A 20248-nucleotide genomic window follows, 5' to 3' on the forward strand; every position below is an offset into this window, starting at 1 on the left:
ACGGTATCATATCAACAGTGCATTAAAAAAAAGGTGGACAGCAAGTCAAGGGAAGTGATCCTCTCCCTCTACTCTGCTCTGATCAGGCCTCATCTGGAGTACTGTGTTGAGTTCTGGGTTCTCCAGTTCAAGAAAGAGAGGGAACTTCCAGAGGGAGTCCAGCAAAGAGTGACAAAGATGATGAGGGACCTGGAGCACCTCCCTTACGAGGGAAGACTGAGATATCTGGGACTGTTCAGCCTGGAGAAGAGAAGACTGAGAGAGGTTCTTATCAATACTTATAAATGTCTCAGGGCAAGATTCAAGTGGATGGGGCCAAGCTTTTTGGTGGTCAAAAGGACAAGGGGCAGTGGACACAAACTGGTAGAAAGAAAGTTCCATCAGAATATGAGGAATAACTTCTTTACTGTGAGAGTGACAGGACACTGGAACAGGCTGCCCAGAGAGGTTGTGGAGTCTCTTTCTCAGGAGATATTTAGAATCTGCTTGGATGCTTTCCTGTGTGACCTGCTGTAGGGAACTGCTTTACCAAAGGGGTTGGACTCAGTAATCTCCAGAGGTCCCTTCCAACCCCTACAGTTCTGTGATTCTGTGATTTATGTTAAAACATAATGATTAAATAACAATATAGAGAAATAAATAAATGTTCAACCAGGGAAAAGTTTTACATTCTCCACTTGTCAGAAGTTTCTAAGTCAGTTTACTAATTTATATTCTTCATAGTAAAATCTGTCAGGAGTAAATAACTAATTCCTGTTTAATACATTCTTAAACACTACATTAATTCTTAATTAAATTATAATCTTGTAAATTTTTATTTCCTTTTGAGTGTATTTTTAATTCAAATATTAAACATGTTTGGTTTTAGTCACGAGTTAATGTTTTTATGGTTTTATTAATCAAGAGTTTATATTTGTGTACTAAATTGTTAGCGCAGATAGAAAGTGAGTCATGTTTCTGTTGGCTTTCTAATGTATGTATTTCAATCTGTCCTAATCTCAGCTCAGTTCACTCAAGTTAACTGAAATGGAAATAACAATTTGTGATTTTTTTTTGTGTGATTTTATAAATTGCTTATGGTGGTGTCAGTAAAAAGTTAAGAATGCTGCATTAAGAGAGATTTGTAATCCCTACATTTTAAACCTGGAGAGGCTTTTATGTTATTCAGCTACCAAAGAAAGTTGAACCTCTTTCCTCTCCTATGAATCTGTGACATATATTGCAATTCCTTGCTACTGCTTTGCAACTGAATAAAATCTCTTTTATGTCAGCTATTAGCAGTGTAATTTACCTGCTTGCCTGCAATTTCAAGGCTAGCCAGTAGTCAAAAAGGAAATTTTCTTGAAAATAATGCCTTCCTTCAATATTTTGTGCCTCTGGCAAGAAACTAAGAGTATGTAGAACACCCTCTGTTGAGGAGATACAGTTCAGAAGTGATTATACTTCTTATCTAAGCCGAAGGAATATACTGCTTCATTCTGTTTGCTTTTACGTATTCTGTCAAGTATTAAATGAAAATAATAACAAGTTAAAGACCTTTGCCACTTGGCATTATTGAGGAAGATTCCTCTATATAAAAATAGAAAATAGAGTGTGGTTAAAAATATAATATATTGCATTGCAAATTATCCTTCTATCTTCTTTTCATTGAGCATTGCCATGATAATTTGGACTACTTTCTCAATAGATTTCTTAGGCCCTTTCCAAATTTCATTCTAAGTCTATTTGTGAAAGAAATACAGACTGAATTCAAATATTTCATCACTTTGTGATACAGCATGAAAAGAGAATCAAGATTTTAAAAATAAATGTAATGTTTAATCATTTCATTCTAAAAATAGAAAATATCTAGGAAAAGGAGAATCAGATTAATTCTTTGATAAGTCAAAATTTAAATGGTAATAGAACCTGTCACATTGTGTTGCCTTATTATTTTCTAAAATTTGGTTATTCATGAAGCATTTTTATAGGAAGTTACCAAAACCGACTCCACTGCAAAAATGAGGGCACAAAAATTGCTTAACTTCAGTATCCATTATTTAATGTTTCCGTTTTAAAGAGAAATGATAAACAATATTTTCCATGATGTTTTATTGTCTGAATTCAGAAACAAGAATATATTAGTTAGAACTAAGATGTTCAAGTATGCAAAGAAGTCCGAAATAAGATACTATAATGAGGCTGAGTTTTTTTAAAAAGCAAGAAGATTCATTATAACAGGATACTTTTGGGGTTATTCAAAATTAAAATTAATTAATTAAAATAAAAATTCCAAAAGCACAGCTAGTGTAATATAGAATTTAGACAATAGAATTTTCTTATTAGCATTTTCAAATAAATTTTGAGAGTATGAGTACTGTTGTTGAAAGATGAATTTTAGTGTCTGTGGAAGATGATACCTGTCAGGCAACAGTTAAATCCTTGAAGCTGTGTGTGATTAGTGATAGTTGGGTAACATATCACCAGGTTTTTTAGACAGTGAGAAATTACAAACCATTGAATTTCAATGTATTATAAGAAATTGAGCCCCTCACTACAAGAAAGACATTCAGGACTTGGAATGTGTCCAGAGTAGGGCAGTGAAACTGGTGAGGGGTCTGGAGCACAAGTCTTATGAGGAGCAGCTGAGGGAGCTGGGATTGTCTAGTCTGGAGAAGAGGAGGCTCAGGGGAGACCTCATTGCACTCTACAACTTCCTGAAGCCAGGTTGTGATGAGGAGGGGTTTGGCCTCTTCTCCCAGGCAACAAACAGGGCCTGAGGAAATGGACACTAGTTGTACCAGAGGAGGTTTAGGTTAGACATAAGGAAGAACTTATTCTCTCAGAGAGTGGTCAGGCACTGGAATGGCCTGCCCAGGGAGGTGCTGGAGTCGCCGTCCCTGATCAAGAGGCGTCTGGATGAGGAGCTACGAGATGTGGTTTAGTGCTTGTGGTAGCAATGGTAATGGGAGGATGGTTGGACTAGACGATCTTGTAGGTCCTTTCCAACCTTGTGATTCTATGATTCTATGAGTCTATGATTTTAAATATGGATCAACAGTGGTAGGCAGTACTTGGAGAGAAATCACCAACAAAACCATATGTCGGAAGATCGGAGTAATTGAAAATGTACAGTATAGTGCAGTAGGAAGAGAAATGCAAATTATTGAAGAAAGTTACTAGTTCTAAACTACCATGATCTGCCTAAAATTTTGTTTGAAAATCATGTGGTTTCATAACAGTGTAAACCTCTTTCCTTCCCAAGAAATACCCTGCAAAAATAAGATAGCTGGTAGAGGAGACTGTTACCAATTATGCTATAGGCAAGTCTCACTAAATCCAGTCACCCTGTAAATCTGAACAGACAAAAATCATCACAGTGAGAAGCCAAGTTGATGTAATTCTACTCACAATCACGTTTGCTTAAGTAAAACCACACAGCAAGAAGTAAATTTCATGTAGTTGAAAATATATTGTAGATCCTAGAGACATAACATCAGTGCTCAAGAGATCCTGTTTTGCAGTTTACATTAAAAAAAAATCCCAATAGATAGGCAATGACACTAGCACAGAGGGTATGATTCTATGCTTTCAAGAAAAGCAATCATTTTGCAGAACTCTGACTTGCTTTCATAGTTTACGAAGAAATTACATCAAGACAGTGGAAATATGAATGACGGTGCAGACAGATAGGACTTTGTGTCTCTCTTAAATGTGTTCTCAATACGAGGTTCTGCGGGAGATGGGTTTGTGATGTTAGGCATGAATGGACAAAAAGTATAGTTAAAAATAAACACCAAAGTTGAGTGCTCTGCAATCATTGTGAAGACAGAAAAATAAGTGAACATAGAGAAATAATCTGTCTAACAAAGCCACAGCATTTCAGAATAAGTACTATTATTACTTACGGGAACAGGGAATAATGGAAGCTATTGCTTTTCTGAGTTCACATTATGTCCTTTTTCTGTCTGTCCTGAATAGAGCAAAAATTTTCTATGAAAGACATTTTATTTTAAAGACTTTAATTAGGTTTAGTTTTCTGATGTATATTATATTGAAAATATTACTCCTAAAATAAGAGAACACTGATATATAAATGTCCATATTGTATCATTTTCTATTAACAAAGAGAGGAAGTAAAAACAACACAATCAAAAAATTAGAAACAGAGTTGCTGATTGTCAGAGAGACTGACAAGACAGCTATAGGAATAAAAAAGGAGTGTGTAAGGCTTTTGAATGCAAGAGCTGTGTTGTAAGAAGAGTTGCGGGGTTTAACATTCAAAATGAAGGAACTTGATGGCTTTAGATGAACATTCAGTTTTTTGTCACCTTTAAATGCACAAAATCTTCCATTTTGAACTCTTTATCATCTATGTGCTTCAAGAAGCCTTCCTTCTTTATTGTATAACATATTAGAGGACCAGCTTTTCTAAGAGTTGGGGTGATTGTGCCAAACCTGCTCTTTTGCACCACCACCAACATTAGGAGAATGATGAAATTCACTGTATTGACTGTATCTCTCAGAGTGGTGCCAAAAAAAAATAAAACAGCAACAGTGTGCTTGAGAAAAAGACCACTTTTGGAAACTGGGAAAAGTGTTCCAGTAGAAAAAGGAATACTTTAAAGGAGAATCAAAAAAAAAAAAAAGGGAAGTGTCATTTCACATGGGATTTTGTCCCTCCTTCTGAAACTGGAAAATATTTCTAAATTACTGAGTAGTACTGACATGTTTTAAAGTTTGTAAGGTCTTCAGAAATTTATAAGAAACATTAATTAGTTTCTGCAGGAAAATGAGGTGCTGGAAGCTACCTTTAGCTGTGTTCTAATGCATAAGCTCTAATGCTACATGTATTGGCCAGACTGGCTTCAGCCATGAAGACTGCATAATCCAAAACTCTACACCACACTATAATCAGGATACTCTTTTGTGAGAAGGGGACAAAAAGTGGCCTTCTGCACATCCGTAACCTTAAGTACCTTAAGCTGGTAGGTGGGTGTGAGGGATGTGAGACGCACCTATGCTTTGAGTGGGTGCTGTGCTTCACAATTTCACAAGAAACCTGTGAGTTACTTTCCTTTTTTTTTTTTTTTAATACAACAAATAAAATATATTAAGTGCAAGTAAAACGTGAAGGACCTAGATCTACCAGCAGTTAGCATGGGTTTAATGCTATTCTATATGAACAAAGTATACTTCTTGATATTGCCATTTGTGTGACTCATTGAGGAACTTGTGTCAGATTGGTAATTGGCTGGTTAATGCAGTTTATTCTCCATATGAGCGGATAAGAGATTAAGTCAACACTTGCCATTTCTTTGTGAGGTCAAATGTATTTAGGACATTTACTCAAAAGAAAGAGTAGCTAACAAATGGCAGGCCAAAACAAACAAACAAAAAAAACCCCACCACCACCACCATCAACAAAACTCTGGTAATTATTATTGATTTTAAACGATAACTTCAATTTTAATTCTTAAACTTTTGCACCAAAAACAAGACAGAAGGAGCATGTTGTAAAATCAAAACTTCAGTGGATTTTAAGGAATTTCTTGTTCATGATATTAAAGTATGTTGGGTGTCCTTGGCGTTGTTCTTTGAGCATTGCAAATTTATCTATGTCTGAACAGAAAAGTAAAAGCTGCAACACATTTTTATTTTTTTTTCCTTGTTTATTTTAAAACTATAGAAGTTCTGAGGAGTGAGAGAAGAGGAGATGCTAAAGCCATTCTGTTTGTAAATAGAAAGCATTTTGTTTTATTATTTAGCTATATTCTCTTGTCTTTCCCTTTCATGTAGGAGGAAAAAGGCATGTGTGGGATGTTAAAGGCAAGGGTAATTGCTTTTCTGTTTAACTACACAGCTGTGGTGGGAGTTACAAGCATCAGATATCAGGTGCACCTGTAGAAATACATTAATCTTTTGGGTGTGTTTCAGCCACTGCTTTTAGCATCTGTTTTCAAATAGACAATAATAATAAAAAAAAGGTGTGAGCAGGAAGGATTTTGGAAACTCATTTGCAAACTGTTTGAAGTGGAGAGTGTTTCTGTGGTATTATCAAGTGGCAATGGGTAGATGAAATGCTGTAATAATTCAGGGAACAGAGGATTTCTCTGTACTACTTGCTGCCCAAATGTTTCAAAAAGGACCTGAAATAATTGTTTATCTTTCTGCATGGAAAAGGGATGAATTCTTTGCCTAGCAGGCTTGTCTGTTTCTCCCTTAAGATATTTACCTTGAGGCTATATGGAATAGTCTTTCTGACTATTGCTTATTATGAGATTAACAAGCCATTGCATGCAACATCATCGATAATTTGCTTTGCCTTTTTGCTAGGATTAAAGAAATACCATATTTTATTGTTAAATTCTCCCAGTATTTTGAGCACTGTTCAGCTAAAGCATGTAGTTTGTCTCTTACTTTTATTTATAGATTCGAGATGCTGTTTTAACTAAATATGGCAAGCAAGAACAAGTAAAAAAATGTCTGATTCCATTTCCTGACACTTATTACAGTTTTTATTGTGGTAAGGACAGGTAGAATCCTGAAGCAGTAAAGATCCTTCATAGGAGGGTGGGTAAATAATATTCTAATAATCCACAGGAGAAAGGTTAAAAGTTGCAATTGCTAGATTTTCTGGGGAAAAAAAAGACTTTTTCTGCTATGTTTTGCTCTATAGAGATCTACATGGCATAATCAAAATATTAATTAATATCACATTATTAATACTAAATTTCAGTTTCGGATGAAATATTTAAGTGAAAGAGACATGTTTTGTTCAGTTTTCTTACAACCAAAACTTACACAACTCTCTACCTAATAAGATAAAACAAATGACTAGAGTCCTTTTTATTCATGTTTTCTATAGTTCTTATTTTACTGAACTTGAGTGAACGAATAAACGGGGAATTCATGCCCTGCCCCATCACATGAACCCTCAAATGCTAGCTGAAATGCAGAGCTTCTCATCAGATTATTTTCATTCAAATGTAGTTTTTGCCCAGAGATGTAGTTGATGCCCCATCCCTGGAAATTTTCAAGGTGAGGCTGGATCAGGCCCTGGGCAACCTGCTTTAGCTGTGGTGTCCCTGTTCATTGCAGAGGAGTTGGACTAGATGGCCTTTAAAGGTCCCTTCCAACTCAAAGGATTCTATGATTCTAGTTTGGAATAGCTGGTAAAACGTGATTAACTTTAAATAATGCTTCTGGAGAAAATGATTATGTGATTTCTTGTTAGTAGATTTTATTAATAAATTTAAAAAATAAATAGATTGACTATAAAAAACAATGTTGAGCATCACTTCTAAATTTTGTACTTTTCCCTAGGAGCAGTAAGTGTAAGCAGTAGGTTGACCCTAATTAACCTCCTGTGCAATACTTTCTTTAAGCTAGAAGCTGATTTTTTTCATGTTTGTTTGGGTGTAGAAATGGTTTTTCAAAATGCTGATATTTTTCCTGCAAATACTTTCTAAGCCTGTAGTTATAAGAATTTATAGAATTATTTCCTTTAGTCTTTTAAGATGCAATATACACATGTATAACAGAAGTATATTTAACTTCCAGTTTGGAAGTACAGATTGAAAGCATGCATTGGAAGAAGTAACGTCTTTTATTTTCAAATGATGAAAACATTTTTGATTTGCCTGATATAGTTAAGAGAGTACTTTGAAGCAACATAAGTTTTACTGTATTTATATATTTAAAAAAAAAAATGATTTTTTTCTGAGTATTCTTGTACAAAGACAGAAAAACTTTTGCTCACAACAATCCCCAGAAAAAAAAACAAAATAAAATAAAACAAAAACAGACAAAAACTTTTGATGTGCTTAAATGTTAATCACGAAATATTTATATTATTTATTTCCGTGTCCTGAAACTTTTAGTGCTAACATTTCTAATAACAGCTTCTATGATATTTACAGTTTAATTTTATATTTCAAATTTAGATGTGTTTATTGTTTCATATGACTTTGTGTACTTAAGGAAAACTTTCAATTTTCATAAATATTCCATGAACTGAGCGTTTGTACAAAACTTCAGAACATTCCACTTAAAGAAGGGTTTTTTATTAGTGCTTACTCCTTTCTTTCCTGAGGATAGTGTAAGTAATTCAGCTTGACTGATAGTGAGAACAATTATAATCAGATATAATCTGACCACAGGTTTGCATGAAAATTGTTTCTGCCTTACTTAAAAATTCACTATTCATTTTATTACTTTTCTGTCTCAAAGTCTTTATGATTTTAGTTCATTATTGCAAAGCTGTGCATGATGAAATATAGATGCTTTTAATGCCACGTCCCAACATATGTATAGTTTACTGAATGCCTGAAGTTGGGCCTAATAGTTTATGTGTAAAAATATTACTAACAGTATAAAATATGAAGCACAGGTAGTGCTGTTTGTTTTTTTAAGATATGATGCCTTTTCCCTCAGCAATGTACCAATTCTCCAGCATCCTAATAATGTGTTTATGTAAGGCACCGTTCTTGAGATGAACCATAAAGTTGTCACTTGGTAGCCCCCTACTCTATGCTGGACAATGATTTTCACAAATGCAGAGTTTTAAATAGCGTACCTTAAATGTTCCGCCTCCTGAATTTCCCATTTACTTTTAGCTTACTCAGGTATTTTTCATTTTGTTTTCTGCTGAAGAAGGGTTATGGCAACCATCTTGCTATTATTGTAAATGTTATTCCCTGGGGGATTGGAGAGGACAAATGAATTGTATCTGACTCCAGGCTGGTATTTTGGGAACTCTTCAGGTGGGACTATTACAAAATATTATACCAGACAATTATGTGACTTTGGTACAATGTGAAAGAAGGCAAACGTTTTTATGCTTTTTTATGCAAGTGATATTAAAATGTATGTTAAGTATAGTAAGTTACTAACATTTATGAAATGTATGGGTTTTGTTAATTTTTTTGAAATATTTTTTTGATTTCTGCAAGGTTCTCTACTTGTTGCTGAAGTCTGATTTTTTTTATTTTTTTTTTATTTTTTTATTTTTTTGGTAGAGCTTAATGTAGTTTAAGACTTTTGACTATGGGTGCTTGGGTTACTACTCTTTTGTGTTTGTTTTACCACTGTTAATTTTAATTAAGGACATTCAAGGCAGATAAGAGGACATGAAACTGGTGTAATAATAATTCTGTAGAAAGATTTTTCTCCATCTCCATCAGCAACCACCTTGTTCTAGTACAACTTTAAGATGGCAATGGTGCTGCATCAAACTTCCTTCTACAGTGAGAGGAAGTAGGGATAACTCTTGGAAAAAGTTTTGAGGCTAGTGACAAAATATGTTTGTCTTTCAGATCCCCAGCTCAAGGGTATAGTGACCAGGTTATATTGCAGGCAAGGCTACTACTTGCAAATGCACCCCGATGGAAGTCTCGATGGAACCAAGGATGACAGCAGTAATTCTAGTAAGTGACTGCCGTAGGGGAATGTCTTAATCTCACACGCAGATTGAATAATTCAAGTGTATACATGCAGACACAGTTTTAATGTTTTTGGAGGGTTTCTGAATGTGTTTTGTCAAAAGGAAGAGAGTTCTGTCAATTGGAAGCCTAATAACCACCGGCACTTCTTGTACAGGACATTGGCCTAAACATTTTCCCTCTGAAGGTGTAAGTGCCAATGGACCTTGGGGGTGAGATATTTAGGCCAGCTTTTTCTTCCAATAGCTTTATAAAAATGATAAAATTATGTAATGTTTTTGAAATAAAACAATGTATTTAACAAAAATTTACCTTCAAATTAATAACAAAAAAGAAATAAGGAATCCAAAATTATTTACAAATCTGATCATATGAGCCTTGATTCAGCAAAACAAATAAATACATGCTAATCAAAATCCTGCTCTAAGTATATGATGAAATGTCTTGCTGAACTGGGGCTGAAGATTGATCATCCTACAGTCTGTCCCTATACCAGCAAAAATTCCAGTGATTTTGACAGGATTTCTGCCAGTGTAGGGATTGCTATAGTGGGAATTCTTCAAAAATACTCTAAACAAAAATGGTCTTAAAGGATAGTAATGATCACTACGCTGGTGTTATTTTCCTATGATACTGCCAGTCAGTGTATATACATATACACATTTGACAGCTTCAGCTGCAAATGTTAATTAAGCAAATCTATTCTTATTCTAGAAACACTTGAGTTTTAATTTTTCATTTAGCAGAGAATATGTGTATTTTGTTTAGTTTAATGATAATGGAATATTTAAATGATTTATTTATATGTGGTCTTGGGGTCTATTTTAAGCATTTTTAATAAAAAAGATTTATCTGCTTATTATGCTCTTATAAATAAGCCTTTAATTTCATTTTAAAAAATGTTGGAATTAGACTATAGAAATCAAATTTAGGGATTTGAGGTTTCTTCTTGAGACTCCCAGTTTTACCTGTTAATGCATGGCTCCCGTATTTAACATATTTCATCAACAGATAGCATGACCATGTTTTATTATTCTACTTTTCTAGAACTGAGAAAAATAATTGATTAATCTACTTTGATGTGTATTTCTCTCTCTGCTCAATTTCTGAATGTTTCTTTTTCTTTTTTTTTTTTTTTCTGTTCCTTGTTGGTTTGTTTTTTTTCTTCCCTTTTCCTTGGTGTGCTCATGCCTCATGCCCACTTCTGTACTGGACCTAATATCAAGAAGTATTTTAGAGAAACTTTGCCTTTATGAGGTCTAAGAAACATGTCTTAGAATGCAAGCTTCTATTCCTCTCTCTCTTCCTGCCTTTCTTTTATTTTCAGCTTCAGTGAAGAGGTGTGTATGACAGCAAAAGTTTTGGAACATTTTATGTCATTTCTACTTTTGTCTCTTAGAAATCTTCCATCATGCCATAATTTCCTTGTTTCACTGTCAGTTTTACAAACCTCTTTTATTTTTGCTTACTGTGTTATTTGCCCTTTCTCTCCTCTCTTCCTCACCTTCTGGATTTCCATCTGTTTTTGTATCTCTAACTCTTTTCAGTTGTTCCAAAATTCAGAACGAATATTATATATTATAAATATTTTTAAATACAGAACTTGTCCAAAGCCAACTAAATTTCATATTTTGTATAAATGCTGTTAGGTAATATTATGTTTTACTTCAACATTATTTTTTTGGCTAACGTGATTCTTTCTACAGAGGAATTTTTTCTCTCCAGCTAAAGTGCTTCAGTAGTCCACTTCTGTAATAATGTTAAGTAAAGACATATTAGACACTAAAGCTGTATAAAATCATAAAACCAGTGTGTTTGCCAGGAAAACATACAATTTCCACATTAAATTTTGATAATATATCTAGTACTATCAACACTATATCAAGAGTTAAAAAGATTGATTCATTCAATATAGTCATGAATATATAAGTGTTTCTTTTGTGCTGTCAATCTTTCTCCTCAATTCTCTTCTCGTTCCACTCTATTTCTTTCCATGTCTTGTTGAACTTTTTGGTTTTTATCTCTTTTCTTTATTTCAGCATATTTTGTTTTTCCTTTTGTACTTAAAAAAAAATAATTTGCTTGTGTATATAATCCTTAGTCTTCTGATCAGCTATTTTGTGAGCTCCTCATTGTGATAATTCATGTCTGATGCTTACTGGTAAATAAGTTTTGGCAACTGCAGAGGAGGAAGCATGGCCCCATACTGTTGGGTTTCGCTTGGGAATGGGAAAATTTCTTTTGACCACTGAGCTACCAGTCTGCCTATTTAATCCACCCAGTGAGCGAGGAGATACATTAGCTTTCAACAGGACCGACTGCTTACCTTTCATTTGAACTGTGTTTTTTAAAAAGAAAGAGAATTGAGATTCCTGAAGGGCATGCATCTCTGTCAGCCTTCTAGGCGTGTTGTGTTCTATTCAGTGTCACCACAGCCTGTGAAGGAGTCCTCATCACCTTCACAGCTTCCAGGTAGCTTGCCGTTTTGGAGAAGCCAGTGAGTGAATATCAAAAGAGAAAAGAGAAGTGATTTTTGTTTTGAGCAAGGAAACTGAAGCTTAGTCATTCTGCTACTTTCTGTTCTGCTGCAATTTATTGTATCAAGCAGTTAGAAGACTGCTTGAAGTTAAAATTCCCTGACATGTATGTCATTTTCTACTTATTTTATATGTACACTAGTATACATAAAAAAATATAATTAACATACACTATTGGAGTCCCAGCATTATAGAGCATTAGTGTCTGGAAAGACTGAAATGTGGTCTATTCAGATTGTTAGTACTCTTTTTTGTCTTTAAAGCTTCTTGGTAATATTTTTAATGTGGCTTTTTCCTTCTATCTGAAGTCAAAACGAGTTCTACCAGTGTTTTCAGTCAGCTGTTGTAGCATAACCCATTGCAGAGTGTCAGCCATTGCAAACAGAATGATGAGTTTCCATTCATTTTTGTAGTCTCCTTCTATGTATTTTACAAGACAGTGATGTTTTGTGATAGAGTATGATATAATGGATCTATTAGTTAGTATTTAACAACGCTGTTTCCTCAAATCACATCAGCAAAGTAGGGCTGTAATTTTGCCAAACTCTCAGTAATCTGTGTAGGGAGGATTTATTACATTTTTTCTCTTATTTTAGATGTTTCTCTTTTTTCCTTCATTCAGTGCCTCGCAGTTTCTGGTATTTGTTTTGTTTTGCTTTGTAGTGATGGCAGGAGTAACTGTGGTTAAAACTGTAGGCTTTTTTTTACTTTTGTCTTGCTCAGTATAGCCGTCCCTCTCTTGCTTTGATTTTAGAAGGTTTACAGTAGTTCATAGTGTTACTTGTTGCAAGTGGAACTTGCTCTAGGAGTAGGTGCTCACAGTGATCTCGTGGGCCTCACTGTTATTACTTTGGAAAAACAACAGAAGCTATAAAGAAATAGATGTCCTTTTTGTACTTGTAATAACAATCATTACATTCTGCTCCTGATCTTCCACCCAAAATATCTCGATTTCTGGCTTCGGTCTATCTTCAGCATTCTGTCTCATGAGTGAAGGACAGTTTTAGTATGAAGACTAATTATGTTTGGGAAACAGGGAATTCTGATTCTTTAATTTCTGAGATGAAAACTCCGAATCTCTTGGCCCTTGTGGATTATCTATATTCACTTGCAAAGCATACCTCAGACAACAACCACTGAAAAAATTCAACACTGTGATACTTCCTTTGATGCATGGTAGACCTGATTTTAGCACTCAGATGTTGTTATTGGGCCTCTTTTGAAATTACAGTCATATTTAAAGCATATTAAAAGTCCATTGCTCATTTGTAGTCCTTATTCATAAACTGGTAGATATCAGACTTAGGACTATCCAAGCAACTTTGACTTAGCTGTGCTGTGCACATCTGTTGCTTAATTATGGTGCACCATGCTTTACTTCCTTCATGACACTTGGTGCCTAGAAGAGCTAGTATTCAAGAACTCATGCTCCCATTTAACATGCCTTTAGTTTCATCATTTAATGCACGTTCCTAGAACTCCAATTATATTTTCCAAATTGAATATGGAAATTTTAACTTTTTTAATGTCTTTCTAAGGTACCTACCACTAGAATATTTTGGTTTGAAGATATTAATAAATAACCTTCACAGCATCCTGGTAGGATAAAAGAAATAATTAGACAGAAATAAGCATATGGAGATTAAAAAACAACATCTGTAACATATAACACTGTTTAAATATAGATTACTAAACTGAAATGTTTGCTGCCAGATTTTTAAGCACTTTTTTTACTGCATTTTTTCTTCAAAGAATTGCAGAGGCATTTGCCTATCTATTTAACACTACCTTTAGGGTAAGCCCATTTCTCCCATTGGTATACTCCTAGTCAATATGACAAGATCAATGAAGGCCATGTTCAGTCCTGCTGAAGCACAGCACAATTTAATAACATCTTGTATTACATCAGTCAGGTAGAATGTGTTTCTCCACCAGAAATTATTGGCATATCTGTGAATATCAACCTCCCCATAGTCATTATCAACCTAAAAGATGTTCTGGTGGAATCACAGTTTTTGCTTGTGGGCCTGGAGATGGAAATAAATTAAAGAGATAGTTGCCTTGATCTGACTGCAGATTTGGTCCTTTGGGAAGTTTTCTTAACTGATACCAGTGTAAGGCAAATACAGAACAGAGAGCAAATTATAAGCCTTATGCAATTGGTTTCCAGCAAGTTTCTTAAGAAAAACAATAATCTGTAACAGTAATTTTCTTGTAGCAATGAGCCAGCTAAATAGGCTTTCTCAGGGATATCAAAATATCTGATCTCAGGCATTTCAGATCTAAATGTAACTTACTGTGATAAATTTCCAGAAAAAAAAAAAATGGAAAAGAAAAATGTGTTGGGTTTGAGTTTTGCTCAAGGAAAGGAAGGAGTTACTACTTATCAAAAAGTGGATTTTAGATATAACTTTGGCTAAAAATTTTGAAAGATTAGAATTCAACTCAAATTTAGCCCAGCAAACCTTTCTCATGATACGTAATGATGAAAATTCTCATTTCTGGGCAATTGTTGCAGTTAACTTCCACCCAACCCCATGTTCTGATTTTGCATGTACTGTGAATAGCATTGGAGGATTAGGAAAGGGAAGAAAAATCAGTTGTTTTATTTTCATGGTTTAGATGGAATGCAAAAGAAAGCTAATGCAGTGTGCACAGGCTCAGATCTGCACAGGATGAAGGGCTATAGTCACACCATTTCTTTCAGTTGGTTCCCTTGATTTCCTGATGTTCCCACCTCTTATTTGTCAATGGATTTACCAGTGTCTATACTTAAACATGAGATATAGGAGAACTGAGCACTGGGCTGTTGAAGAATATTCTCTCTCAGCTAATATATGGACAAATTTGGCTAGATTTAGGACAACTGAGATGTTCAGTGACCAAACTCCCCACTTATTTTTGGGTTTGGATCATTATTTTAAAGACAGATAGAAGCTGGATGCATGGTTATTTTTCACCACCATTCAGTTAAGGGTATAATTTTGGCTGTGTAGACCTGATATGCCAGCAAACTCTGGAAACAGCTTTCAACTCTTATGAAACAGAATTTTATTAGAGTGGAGGATAACACAAGAAAATCTTAGGCAGGTTTTAAATTTGCAATTAGGCGTGGATGTCCTGCTCTTAAATAGTACTGCACAGCCACGTTCTTGAGGAAATTGATTTTCCTTTGGCCAACTTCAGCAAGTAAAAATCACATGCTGTGCATTACTGATGTGGTGTTTTGCTGATCTCAGTATGAAGCATATCACTGAGCATTTATGAATCAATTGTAGACTAGCCTCCCTACTTTCACTGAAGTCTGAAAGATTTTTAGTAGGTACTGAATATTCAGTATGTGCAGAATTACAGTAATTCAGATCACACTCTAAAATTTTATGGTCTTGCACTAACTATAGCAACTCTGACAATATCTCATTAATACTTGGTGGCAGTGAAATATACATTATGTCCCCTCCTTCCTGCTTTCTAAATTCACTAGCAGCTATAAGATGTTCCATTAATTTTATAGATTGTATAAAACATTGCCATGTTACAGGCCTCTAATTTTCCTTCAACGGTTGTTGGTTTTTTTCTACTTCTGCAATTTTATTTTTACTTGTAATGCAGTAAATGAAATTTGTGTTCCTCAAGTTTTGATTGAAGCACTGTAATTTTGGGTTATTTTTCATCAGCAGTTTGTCATGAATGACTTATTTTTTGTGTTTACCTTTTTTTCCTCATACAAGTATTACTTGGTTTTCCTTCCTAGTGTTCTTAAAATATCTACTGCCCTCCTCTAGTAGAGTGTTCGTATCCAGGTTTCCTTCTGGAACTTCTTTTCTTCTTGAAAGAAAACAAAACTAGCTACTTGTCTCTCCATTTCTTTTCCATTTATTTTTCAGTCCCTTTATCATGAGTAAAATGTCCTGATGTTAATCCCCTCTAGTTTTGCTGTGACAGACTCATCCTCCACCACCCAGGATAGTGCTATTGCTGTTTTTGACATTGTTTCATTTGAGGGCATTATCTATTTAAAAAAAAAAAAACTTTCTATTTATACTTGAATATATGAAATCTCTCAAGTCATGCTGTGTTTAAACAATACAGTCATAGGATATCTTGTCTGCTACTGCTATACTTCACTGATTTATGTTTAACTTTTATAAGCTGAGAGGAAGCCTTTTCTATATACCGTATTTTTATAGAGACCAGCCCAATAATATCCTAAAATTATTGAAACTTTCAGAAACTACTGAAATAGTAATGCTACGTATTTGTGTTACTTCTTATCTGGAGTCATCTCTTCTATTCTTCTTTGTAAATCCATAACTTTATTTTTTGTTCTTCCACACCCCTTTCTTTCTACATCTGTAGAAATTGCTTTACTACAATTTTTAAATTTATATTGGCTATATGTTTTCATAAAAAGGTCTAATGATACATATGATTCTGTGATTCTAGATCCTTTTTCTTTATGAGAATATTCCAGAAAATGTTGTTTTTGTAGGAAAGCTCTTTTGTTTTTTGTTGTTGTTGTGGTGGTGGTGGTGTGTGTTTGTTTGTTTGTTTTTGCATCTGTTTCTGTCTTTAAATTCTAACAGGCAACCCACTTTTTTTTTTTTTTTTTTTTTCCACTTCTAAACATTTGATCAGCTTCATCATAAACTATAATTTTATATCTTGGGACCAATCAGGTGTTTTCGTATCTTATGAAAATGTGCTTAGATACTGTAAATTCACTGTTCTTTTTCTCTTCATTTGGGCTTTGCCACTGGCACTCTAATTACAGGCAGCCTCATAGTCTATGCATTATGGTCACAATTAAATTTTGAGGAATTCACTGTAGATATTACTGTGCTCCTGTAACATGGCTTTGTACAACCATATACTTATGCCGATACTGAACATACAAGTTGTGCTTTTGGTTATCATCCAAGTACTTGTAAATCCATAACTCATCCACAGTGGAAAAGTGCTTTGCATGAACTCTGGTTCATCCAGATCTTTTCTTCAGAGACTGATGTGTACTTCGCATTTGTTTTCTTGAAACAAGTCAGTAAATTTAGTATAGTTGTGTTTGCTGCCATAATTCAAAAAATAAAAATTGATCTATGTCTTATCTGCTGAACATTTGTATTTTTAATGAGTACAGTGGGCAGTAGGGCTCTTCTAAAGGTATCTTTGAGGAATCTTGTAATCTTTTGGCTGTGCTTCTAGTTCTGAATTGGAAATACCATTTAGGGTCCTGTTCTTGTACTGCACTTGAAGCCCAGAAAGCCAACATTACACTAAGCAGCATCAAAAAAAAAAAAAAAAAAAAAAATGCAGCTGTCAGGGTGAGGGAGGTGATTCTTCCCCTCTATGCTGCTCTTGTGAAGCCCCATTTGGAGAACTGCATCCAGGCCCAGGGCCCCCAGCATCTGAGGGACAGGGAGCTGTTGGAGCAGGTCCAGATGAGGGCCATGAAAATGATCAGAGGGCTGGAGCACCTCTACTACAAAGACAGGTTGAGTTGGACTTGTTTGGTTTGGAGAAGAGAAGGTTCCAGACAGACCTTATTGGAAGAAGCCTTCCAGTACCTACCCAGGCCTACAAGAAAGCTGGGTAGGAATTAGTTATCAGGGAGTATAGTGAAAGAACAAGCAGAAACTGTTTTAAACTAACAGAAGATAGGTTTACATTAGTATAAGGAAGAAATTCTTTATTATGAAGATGGTGAGGTACTGCAATGTGTTGCGCACAGAAGCTGTTGATGCTCCATCCCTGGAAGAGTTCAAAGCCAGTTTGGATGGGGCACTTTGGTCTAGCGGAAGTTACCTATGGCAGTGATCTTAGAATTAAGCGATCTTTAAAGGTCCCTTCCAACCCAAACCTTCCTATGTTTTTTCAGGGGAACAGGTTACTTGTTTTTTTGCTATTAAACAACTGGTTTAATATAAAATGTATGTATTGGAAGTAAAAATTTCTTATATTTTTACTTTTCTTTTTCTGTTGCTGTTGTGAGAATAGTACCCTTCTTTTCACACTGATCGTTTTCAAACTAGTCAAAGCTGTGTCTTCTTTTGTTGTTGCAGAGGTATATATCATCGCTAGGGTATCTGCTATTAGCTGTGTTTTTCTAGTTAAATCATGTTTTTTTCCAGATCTTGAGCTTTTGAACATGTTTTATATTCATCTCAATATGATTTATGCACTTTTAGAGTCAAACACATATTTCAGTGCTTTCCTTAATTAGGACAAGAATCTACCATTACCAGAGGCTTGTAGAAAATACATCATTTACAAAACCAAATAATTTTTTTTTGGATTTGAAACCATGGACCCCTTGAAACCAATCATAACAAATAAAAATATCTAAGAAAATATGAACATACTTGGCTGAATCAGAAGATATGTGTTCTGCAGGATATCTCTCAAGTATTGCCCTTATGATCAGTTTATACTGATATAGTGAACAAAATGTTGGACTCTTTGATTATTTTGAGATTGTCTGATATACTTTTGTCTGCAGTGTTTTGTATTTGCTAGTTAACGCTTATGCCTAATACTGTGTGTTGCAGGAATTACTGATACATAGACACTCAGGCTTTAATTTTAAGGGTTAATTTTACTAGTAACAAGACTTTCTGAACTAGCTAAATCTCAAAATCAGAAGAAAGAACCAAAAGAAATAGCTTTATTTCTTAATGTTGTTCATTAAAATATTTTAATAACCACAATATATTCATATCTGGTCATGTTTTCTCTTCACAGCGTTATTCAACCTTATACCAGTGGGACTTCGAGTTGTTGCTATCCAGGGTGTAAAGACTGGGTTGTATATAGCCCTAAATAATGAAGGTTTCCTCTACACATCAGTAAGTACCTTTCTGAACTCTGTTAGAGGCAGAGCTGAAGATGAAATCTATGCTGGAATGTAGATGTGCAGTCACCTGTAAGAAGTACTGTAATGTCTGTATTTTTTATTTATACATATAGTACACCCACCTGTGTACTTATCTATGCATGCAGCATATCTATAAATGATATAAAGTAGAAAACACTGTGTGCTGTATGTGAGAATATATGTGTTAATAAAACACATATTTCCTGATAAGATATACTGGTAGTGTAAATACACCACAAAGATTATTATTTTCAATTAAGTTATCAAAAAAATGCAAATAAAGACCTGAAATTATTTTCTTTCAGAGTTGTTCAGAATCCAGAACCTGTTAAACAGTTAGGTTTATTGATAAGACAATAATTATAATTATAAATTCAGTATAAAAAGTAATTTATAGCCTTACGTTTACCATAATGTTCTAACTGTATGCTTAGCACTGTGGAATTTTTAATGTTTGCTATCAGAAACAATGTGAATTCAATGTGAAGAACAGAATTTTTGTAAAATGATCAAAGTATAAGAAAAATTCTTTTGAGTCATAAGCAATTGCTGTATAAAGTGATTGGAAATGCCTCTGTTTGTTTAGGATGTTTCAAAAGATTTAATGCTAATCAGTCAGTCTGTTATGAATATAAAACCCCTCAATTTTGTGTAAATTAGTGTCTTAACATCCTTTAGAAAACAGACAAACTTTAATAGGAGCAGGCAGTTCTGTCAAGCCTTAAGAAGGGGGCTTAAAGGATTATTCATTACTATTTTGTATTGCCCTCTATGTCAAATTTATTTTAATAGCACTTTTTCCATTTCTTGCGTCACATAATTCTTAATTTCCCACTGAGTTACAATACACTGCTTTGTTTTCAATATCCATTGAAAGGAAATTGGACAGATTAAGTTTCTGATGCCTTCAGGGGAAGTATTCTGTTTGTTTCATAAATACAATTGTTTGGAAAAGCTAATTAGGGGGAAAAATGGAACTAATCTTGAATGTCAATGTCAAGACAAAGAGGAAATTGCTGCTTATAAGAGATCTGTTGGAAACTCCACCAGCCTGTGTAAAACATTTTTTTTCTTCTGTTCAAAACAATAATAAAAAAAAATCTAACACAAGAAAACATCATATGACATGCAATATTTTCTGCCAGAAGGAAGAAATTTAGAAAATAAAATATGGAGCTTGTAGTTTTAGCACATTACTGACTTCCCAGTTCTATGTGGGAAGTTCTTTTCAGTATGATGAATACTTTTTTATGTGTTACGTGGTGGTACTGCTACATCCCTGTCCAGAGCTTTCTGAAATAAGTTCTTCCTTCCTTCAAAAAGAACTGCAAATTTCAGAAAATGTATCAGTTTCCTGGTGGTCATTCTGCTCAAGGAGAGACTATGTGAAAATTTTCTGGTGATTTCCATGCATACAT

General features: G+C 34.4%; 1 protein-coding gene across 3 annotated transcripts in view; it reads left to right on the forward strand.

The window, feature by feature from the left end:
- The window catches only part of FGF14 (fibroblast growth factor 14), a 378041-nt gene that overhangs the window by 270264 nt on the left and 87529 nt on the right, over window positions 1–20248 (forward strand). For all 3 annotated transcript variants that reach the window (XM_085215548.1, XM_085215547.1, XM_085215546.1), the window contains exons 2-3: window positions 9297–9407; window positions 18698–18801. In XM_085215548.1, coding sequence (XP_085071674.1) covers window positions 9297–9407; window positions 18698–18801 — 215 coding nt within the window. The remainder of the gene's footprint in view (window positions 1–9296; window positions 9408–18697; window positions 18802–20248) is intronic.

This window comes from Meleagris gallopavo, chromosome 1 (genome assembly GCF_905368555.1).
Source record: "Meleagris gallopavo chromosome 1, MGAL_WU_HG_1.1, whole genome shotgun sequence".
In the NCBI taxonomy this organism is placed as follows: domain Eukaryota; kingdom Metazoa; phylum Chordata; class Aves; order Galliformes; family Phasianidae; genus Meleagris; species Meleagris gallopavo.